At 40.0% G+C, this 9,235-nt stretch overlaps 1 protein-coding gene across 1 annotated transcript in view; it reads left to right on the forward strand.

Moving 5' to 3' along the window:
* Positions 1-3,159, forward strand: part of LOC123254785 (coagulation factor XIII A chain-like) — a 55,649-nt gene extending 52,490 nt beyond the window's left edge. Inside the window, exons 7-8 of the mRNA XM_044683715.1 lie at positions 539-581; positions 3,006-3,159. Coding sequence (XP_044539650.1) covers positions 539-581; positions 3,006-3,159 — 197 coding nt within the window. The remainder of the gene's footprint in view (positions 1-538; positions 582-3,005) is intronic.
* Positions 3,160-9,235: the final 6,076 nt, after the last annotated feature.

Here is a 9,235-nt window from a genome sequence, read left to right on the forward strand (position 1 = left end):
AGACTTATTAGCTGAGTGACCATATGCAAATCACTTAACCTTGTTTGTCTTAATCTACTAGAGAAGGAAATGGCAAACTAGTCCAGTGTCTTTGCCAAGAAAACCCAGTACTGGTATCCTATGGTCCATCGGTCACAAAGAGTTGGACACGCCTGAACAACTAATCGGGTTCATTTTTTAAAAACTTTTCAACTAGTTACCACAGCTTAGTACAGACCAACAATCCAAAATTTATTAATTGTAAATGTATATGAAATATATAAAATAATATAAGTAAAATATATTATATATGCAAAATAAATATATATAAATAAAATATATAAAATTCTAATATGATGAAAATGAGAAATGTTAATTATATAACACTTCTAATATTATAAAACTACTAATTATATTATATGAAACTAATACTAATTTTATATAATATAAGACTACTAATTTGGTTCAACCCTTTGTTCTTTTTGAATGAACAGGGACAAATAAACCTCTTATTCTCATGACAGGTGCTTATAATTACTAGCATAAATCCCATATTCAGGCAAGGCTGTTTTGGAATATAAATGCATTCCAGAACATGCAAGGTCAGTTTTTACTCAGGATTATTCATACCCCATGAACCAACATTTCCAACTTGTTATTAACTTGTAAGCAGCTAAAAATGTGTTAGGCATTAGATAGACCTTACATTATCCTCCCTGTAGAATCCACAATTTCATTAACAGTGAAGCAACTCTGAGTTTTAGTCAGATTTTGGGGATGGGGAAGGTGGGAGAGTGTATTAAAACTTCTATTTTTTTCACTGCCATGTTACCCTTCTGGTCACACTCAATTCAGATTGTGGATTCTGCTGAGTAGGTCCTCTCTTTAGCCAAATATCAATTTGCCAGAAATCAGAATTTACCTCGCAGATGAAATGCAATGAATCAAGCATGGTGTGTGAGCATAATAGGGTCTGCTGCTCTAATGCCCAGACTGAAGATGGACGTGTTAAGATTCGGGAGAAGAAAGATATTTTTTTTCCCAAGTGGAAAGGAGAAAGTCGAAGTATTCTGGGCCTACCCTTAGCTAAGCCAGTCTAATAATCCAGGTTTAGGGGTTAAAATGCAATGAGGCACTGCTGGATCTTAAAATGTCATAAAACCCATCTTTACTAATCAAAGGAAATGAAAAGAATAGATTTCTAAAGTGAAAAGGGCTATATAAAATGCTCTGTATTAACAGTCTCCATGGGAACCATTTGAGTAAATTAAGAATATAGAAAAACCTTTTCCCACCTGCAGTAGGAGCTCAGGTACATTCTCAGACTTCAGTTCCCAAATGTTTAGACTTTTTTTGCCTCCAAGGGCAAGGAAGCCAAACTGCCCCCTTTAGTATCTAACCTAGCCTGGGTACTACAGTACCTCATATGCCAGGTGTTAGGCAGGTCTGCCAAGAGCAAAGAAGAGGATGAGAAGAGACTGCTGCCAACCATATCAAGAATGCCGTGTTCCACTCCTCCTCAGCAATTGCCTCATATACTCCACTGCCATCCCTGGTCCAGATGTCAAAGGGAACAAAGCACAGAGAGATCCTCCTAGGGAGAGGAGGAGGGAGGAAGGGAGGAAGGGAGGAAGGGAAAGAAAGGATAAAGAAAGGATAAGACCACTGCTTAGGGTAGACAGGTCAATGGAGAAAAGGCAGAACTACTCAACAGCCTCATTGACCAACATCTATAATCCAAGAAAGGCAGTGTATGGTTTTATAAAATAATAGCATCCCAGAATTATTAGTTATAAAGGGAAATGTAGAAGTCCACTCATCTGGCCCTCTTCTTTTCCTGATGAAAGACTTTGAGTAGTCTGAGACCCAGAATGCTGAAGTGATATACCAGTCTTGAACCTAGAAAAAAGCAGGATGATACCCCTTAGGGTTAAAAGACCTGGATTTGCATCTTGGCTTCTTCCCACCTGTAAGCTGCCAAGGCACTTAAATCTTCTGATGCTTATTATCTGTGACCTTCATCAGTCCAGTGATTAGGTAGGCAGGTAGGTAGGCAGGCAATCAGTCAATTAGTCAATAGGAGCTCTAGGAATGAAGGACAGCCAGTGTAGACATAGAGATGGGAGAAAGAGGATCATCTTTGAGGAACTGCAACAGACCAGCATAGCTGGATTATAATTTTACAGAGAAATGGAGGGTAAAAGAAGGCTGAAAAGTAAGAAGGCACCAGGTTACAAAAAGCTTTAAATGCCAAAAAGAGGAGTTTACTTTGGAGGCTACAAGTCATTTAGGCTCCATGAATTTCAGTTTGCTCATCTGTAAAGTAAAGGGCTTGGACTAGATGACCTCTAAGGCTCCTTCCAGTTCTAAACGTGAATCCTGAAGCCCTTGAAGACAATAATCACACAAAATGCCCTGCAATTGTGCAATAAAATTAGGAATATGCACTTCCTTGTGTCATCTAGTAGAGTTCCAGACCACAGTCCTTCCACAGTGAGAGGGTCCTTAAGATATTTATGGAATCAAACTTTGTGGCACTAAAAGCATTGGGGTCATAAAGGCATGGAGCCATAGAGCCTGGGCTTCTTTGCTCTCATCAGCCCTTAAATGTTAGTCTTAAGACATGAGTCTCCAGATCAGAGACAATCCAGAGGGTACTTCTTAGAATTGGAGAGTAGTAGAAGGATCCTGGATTTGAAATCAGGGGAGCTGAGGTCAAATCCCAACACTTACTACATGTGTGGCTTTGGGCAATCTCTTTGAGCCTCAGTTTCCTTATCTCTAAAACGAGAGGGCTAGACTGGAGGACCCCCAAGGCTTCTCCTAGCTCCAGATTTGTGTGATCCTATGTCATTGTCTCCCCATCTTGATTTTCCCACGTGAGTCTTACTGGGCATAGATATTCCTTCAACAAGGCAGGAAGAGTGACCCACATAGTTCTTACTGCTCCCCGCTGATGGAAACTAGGATCTGCAGGTATGAAAATTAAAATTTTTTTCCTTGTTCTCTCCTTTTCATCCTCTCAGTGAACTTCCACCCAATTCTACTTTGACGTGGGAAGAAGTGTGTCGGCCCTGGGTCCCTGGCTCACGAAAACTGATGGCTACCCTGAACTGCGATGCTTTGAGACACGTGTATGGAGAGCTTGAGCTAGCGATTCAAAGGAGGCCACGGGAATAAGCCTCCGAGGGAGAAGGCAGAAACAGCTTCTCTGGATCTTGGTTGAGAAATTCTGCAGCAAAGATAGGCCAGCTCTTATTTTATCTTAGGTGCTAGCACATTATACACATTCCAGAAGGCAAGGTCAAGAAGGAAAGGGGATGGTATGCTTTCAACATCCTCTGAGAAGCTCCCCACCATTCTTTTTCCAAATTCCGCCTCCTCAGTCTGGAGGTGCATGCAGACAGACTAGAGAGATCTTGAATAATTTCTGCTTCTAAAATGTTCTGAGCATTAGCTTTAATTAAGCTCTAATTAAGCTCTAATAGCTCATCAAACTAAAAGTTATCATTTATCATGGCAAACGCTTCAGACTCCAATAATCAGAGGGATTTTCTAACCCAAGCAATTTGCCTGTGACCTGATTTGATTTCAGACAAGATTTCCAGCGCCCAGGGAAGTAAATTTACAAATGTGCAGAGCAAGACCCTCTGAAAAGATGCCCCCGCCTGGATCCACACTTTTTCTTTGTGTGCTTTCTTTCCATCAATGTTTCTCCCTGATCCCCCTTCTTCCCCTCCCACGGGTCACAGCAGCATTCTCTATCTGGGTTATGGGAGGGGAAGGGCTTCCAAAAGGTCTTTAGCACCTACAGCAGAGGGACTGCCTGCCAAATTTCACAGATTTACTGTGTGAAAAGACAAGGCCCCGTCTTAACAAACTGCATTTATGAGGAACGTAATCACCTAAGAGATGAGGGAGCAAAGGCACCACTCAGGCCTTTTAAAATAAGACAGCTTTATGATGCATTTGATAGGAGATGTCAGATTGTGGCCTCATGTGCAGGAGCCTTTTAGCTCTTAGAGTTAATGAAGTATGGTTATAAAGTACCAAGACAGGTTTGTGTAGTGTGTGGAATCTGTCTCACTGCTTTAAATTCACACTTTGTCCACGGCTCCTGAATCTTTCACCTCCCCAGAAATTCAGGCTCTAGAAGTCCCTCAGAGCCATGTCAACTCGGCCAATGCTGTGGAAGGAGTGATGAGTTTGGTGGCTAACCATAGATGGAGAAGGACTGATTCCTACTAATTTTCCAGACATGTATCTTGTATCTTGTATGCAAGTAGCCTCAACTAGTACTGGAGTGCTGAAAAATTTTATATACTCAGTCTTGCAAATGGCTACTAGCTCTGTGATGCTTTCAGGCAAAAGATAAACAAAGTTGCATTCATTCATTTTATTCCCTGAAAGGAATGGTACCATTGGGCCAGTGCTTATTTGCAATGTTACTTTATGTTTAAAAAATCTGCCAAAATGCCTGTGAGAGTAGTCTAGACCAGCAGACCATTATTCTTAGCAAAAGCTGGACAGTAGGCTAGAGGGGGGTCTGGGTTGTCATAATATATAGAATTGTAAGCTCTGGTACCTAGGGTCATCATTGGTGGAAAACTGGGCTTTGAATGCCCTTCCCAAGCACCTATGCATAAGTCCTATAAGAGCATTAGTTAATCAATGCTATAGAATTTTTTTTTACCACTTTTATTAAGCAGTCTCAAGAGCTTTTGTTGATTCTTGGTAATTAAATTTCTAAAAGTTTTTGCTTTGCTACAAACCAGCTTGACTTTGTATACTCTTATTCATTTAAATATTATAATTAACCAGAATGTAATGGAAACTTAAAATAAAGTTCATCTGATTATACTTGCATACAGCACAAAGACTCCTCATTTTCTTTCCAATCCAGAAGATCACCGCTCCTGCCTCAGTCAAAGAAGTCCAAGTCTCACAGCAAAAAATCTGTAGTCAATGCAAGCTAGGTTAGTGGTAAGAGCCGAAAGACCTGAGTTTGTTTTCTGCTTCTGCTAGTGGTGATGCCAGGCATGTTACAGCATCTTTCTTTGCCTCACTTTCTCCATCTATTAAATAAAATGATTGAAGGAACTCTGGATAGCAGTCTCTTTCCCGTTCAAGAATATCATAAAACTAGAGTAGATGCATTATTCATTGTTTCCCTTGTTAGGATTCCAATAACCTCATTCATTAAAAGAGGAGGGCCATATATTAAGGACAGAACCCTACAATACTCATCAAAATTATTAGAGGGGCATGAGAGAAATTTCTCAAAAGTGAAATAATGAACTGGTAAAGCACTGCCAACAAAAAAAAAAACAGTAAAATAAACATCACTAGAGGTCCAAGTCTATTTACTGTCCCCAGTTTGATGCTACTGGCCAAAACTATAACTAAGATAGGACAGGATTTTCTCCCAGGGTGCCAAATTTAAAAAACACAGATTCATAGGGCAGGAAGGTGGCACAGTAGATAGTGCTGGGCCTGGAGTCAGAAAGACCTCTCTTCCCAAGTTCAACTCTGGCCTCAGACACTGACTAGCTGTGTGTCCCTGGGCAAGTCACTTAATCCTGTTTGCCTCAGTTTCCTCATTTGTTAAATGAGCTGAAGAAGAAAATGGCAAACCATTCCAGGGTTTGCCAAGAATACCCCAAAAGGGGCCATGAAGAGTCAGATATGCCCGAAGAGCAATATGGAACCTATAGCATAGAACCTGCCACTAGTTCAAGTTTTATCTATGAGAGGACCACAATTCTCCTCCCAGGGGGCCAAATTTAGGGGATGCCAACAGCACTTGCAGTATAGAAGATGCTACTGGGCAAAGCTATTTAACTAGAGGACACCACAAGGCTTTCTCCTAGAATGCCAAATTTGAAGGACACTTGTAGCATAGAAGCAACAGACTCGTCACAACATAGAAACAGTTGAGCTTAATGGTCAGTTAGCAATAATAACAAAAATGGAAAAGTATTAAAAACAGTGAGTTTCCTCCCTACCCTACCCTGCTCTTTCCACCCCCTTAAATTTTCTGATATTTTCCCCATCAAAAAAAAAAAAAGTCTTAGTTAAAGGCTAGCATCATTAACATCTAGAAACACTGAGATTCTACTTAAAGACCATCAGCAAAGATGACTGACAGGGTGTTTCTCAAAGGGTTCTGGATTCTCTTCCTGCCTCTACTCTCCTGTGAACTGGTCTGTGGGGCCTTGTTGGCAAAATGAGAACAAAAACAGTAACTCCCTTCCCAAATCTGTTGTTTAAAGAGGGGGAAAAAAAAGAGAATGAAGAATACATTTGGTAAGAGGTGCCAATGACAAATGTTCTGTATAAGTTTAAAGCAATTTTTTTTTTGTCAATAAGCTTCAGATTTCCCTCATGAAAGAAGTACCTACCATTGTCTCTGACTTGTGGATGAAGATAGCATCCTTCCTTTCCCCCCTCCCCAAGACCCAGGAGGTCCCACTATTTTACATGCCAGAACAACTGTAGGGATGTAGGCAGCACCTCTTGGGCCCATTATCTCTTCCTTCTTGTTCCTAGGGCTTTTGGGTAAGGAGCTAGCTGCTCCAGGCTTCCACGCCATCTCCCTTTAGTACCAACTACAAGTCGATTGAGAACATAAGAAGCCTCAGGAGAGTAGAGAACATCGTGGAACAGAGATGGGCACAGTCCCTTTGTCCTTTTTAGCAAAAGACAGTATGTGGAGGTGACAACATGAAACAATAGAAATAATATTGGATTTAGAGTTAGATGACCAGGGTTTGCATCTTTTGCCTCTGATAACCTTGGGCTTTTGCCTCTGTGACCTTGGGCAAATTATTTAACTTCTTTGGGCCTCTGTTGTTTTTGTTGTTATTCAGTCATTAAGTCACGGCCAACTCTGTGACCTCATGGGCCATACTGTCCAGGGAGTTTTCTTGGCAAAGATATGGAGGAATTTGCCGTTTTGTTTTGTTTTTTCCTCTGGTGGATTAAGGCAAACAGAGATTAAGTGACTTGACCAGGGTTACACAGTTAGTGAGTGAGACTAGTCAAGTCTTTCTGACTCCATTGCTCAATCCACGGAGCCACTTAGCTATCTAATTGTTTACTCACCTATAAAATGAGGAGATTGAACTAGATCAGAGTTGTCAAACACAGTATGCAGCAGTCCCAAAGGAGATTGGAACCAGATTAAAATGTCACTGGGAAATATTTCACAAAAAAATTAAAAGACAGGAGAACAGAGATAATGTTAATATGTGGATTTTTTTTAAGTTAATGTGACTGCAAAGATCCTTATGAATGGTTTAGTTGCCTCGGTCTCTATTTTAATTTGGAACCACTGGAGTAAATGACTTCTCAAGGCTCTTCAAGCTCTAAATCTATGATACTATGTGTGGAAATTTAACACTAACCTGTAACCCTTTCTCTGGCACCCCAAAACAATCTTTGGATTTTAAAGGGAGAAAGGTATCATCTTAATATCTAAGCCACAACCTTGCTTCTTCCCCCATTCTCTGGCTGAATAAAAATGGAAACAAAGTCTTTTGTTTATGTGTAAAGCCTCTTGAGATAGAGTAGAAGATAATGGAGTAGAGAAAAGTGGACTGGCCACTCTGAAGTCATTCTATAGTCTCAGGATTCCCTGGGGTTTAAAAGACTTGCCTCTTGCCCCCAGGGAAGTTGGAGTCCTCCAAACCCAGTGGGTTTTGAAAAGGCTCACTAAGAGCATAAATTGGATAAATTAGAGTACAGAGAGGAAGGGTGGGCCTTTTCTGGGGGAATCCAGAGCTAGTAGGAGCACTTGTTGGCTGGACTCCTGGAGGAAGCGGCTAAGGAAATGGCCAGCCATACATGGCTGATGCCTTTTTTTCCCTCTTGGACCACTTTTTAAATTATTTAACAAATAATTATACATTAAAATACAATCGCCAAAGAATTTTAATTTTACCACTATGATACTGTCTGTTGGATTAGTGAGTAATCAAAAATCTTCTAAAATGAAAGCAGAGCTTTTGTAAAAGACTGTTAAAATTGCCTTGTAATTCAGAGCAGATGACAAAGTGAGAGGACATGAAACTTCTGTCATAAGTACTGAGGAAATGGGAATTTTTTTTCCTGGCAACTATGGAGAAGAGGGTATAAAGTGTTAGATCTGGAGTTGGGAGGACTTGGGTTCAAATCTGTCCTCATACACTTCCTAGCTATGTGGTCCTGGACAAGTCATTCAGCCCAAAATTTCAAGCCCTTACCCTTTCTCCTTAGAGTTGTTACTCTAAGTAAGGGCTTCCCCCACACACACACTTTAAATTAAAGAAAAAGAAACTTTGAGCAAGTGTCAAACCCAAAGTCAAATTCACTTGTACAGCTTTTCTTATCATTTGAATCACATATTGAGGTTCTATAGTTTCCCTGAAAGACAGTGAGAAGCATTATTTTGCATAATTCAATCCAGTAATGGTCCAATGGATCTGTGAACTCATCCATGGAGTAGTCCCCTCAATAATGCATCTTGCATCCTTCTCAGTTCTGCCTATCCTATGCAATTCTCATCTATGTTTTATCCTAAAGTCACCACTGGAAGTTACCCCACCATGCTGATGGCCTTTCTTGAATTCTATTCACTCTAACAAGATATCAATGAAATGTGCAGGTTGTCCATCAATAGATTCCTTTTGTGATTAGTCAATCTTTTTATCTGGTCATACATTCATCTAATGAATGATATCCTAAACATCACTACTCTTACAATAATTACTCATTTTATGTTGCAGCCTGTACATGCCCACACACTGAGTGATCCTCAATTTTAATTCTTCAGGGACTATAGTATTCTATAATTTGCAGTCATGTAACATTGTGGGAAGAATATAGATTTTTAAAATATGAGTCCAATATGACAGTAAAGTGACAGATGGTGGGGGGATATGGCAAAATAGAGACACTAAGACATTATTCATGGAGCTGTGAACTGATCCAACCATTCTGGAGGGGCAATTAGGAATTATGCCCAAAGAGCTATAAAACTGTGTATACTCTATGATCCTGTTATAAAACTATTGGGTTTGTATCCCAAAGAGATCATAAAAAACAGGAAAGGACCTACTTGTTCAAAAATATTTATAGCAGCTCTTTTAGTGGTGGCAAAGAATTGGAAATTGAGGAGAATAGCTATACAAATTGTGGTATATGTTGGTGATGGAATGCTATTATATTATAAGAAATGATAAGCAAGATGATTTCAGAAAAAGCTGGAAAGGTCTAC

Source organism: Gracilinanus agilis, chromosome 1 (genome assembly GCF_016433145.1).
Source record: "Gracilinanus agilis isolate LMUSP501 chromosome 1, AgileGrace, whole genome shotgun sequence".
In the NCBI taxonomy this organism is placed as follows: domain Eukaryota; kingdom Metazoa; phylum Chordata; class Mammalia; order Didelphimorphia; family Didelphidae; genus Gracilinanus; species Gracilinanus agilis.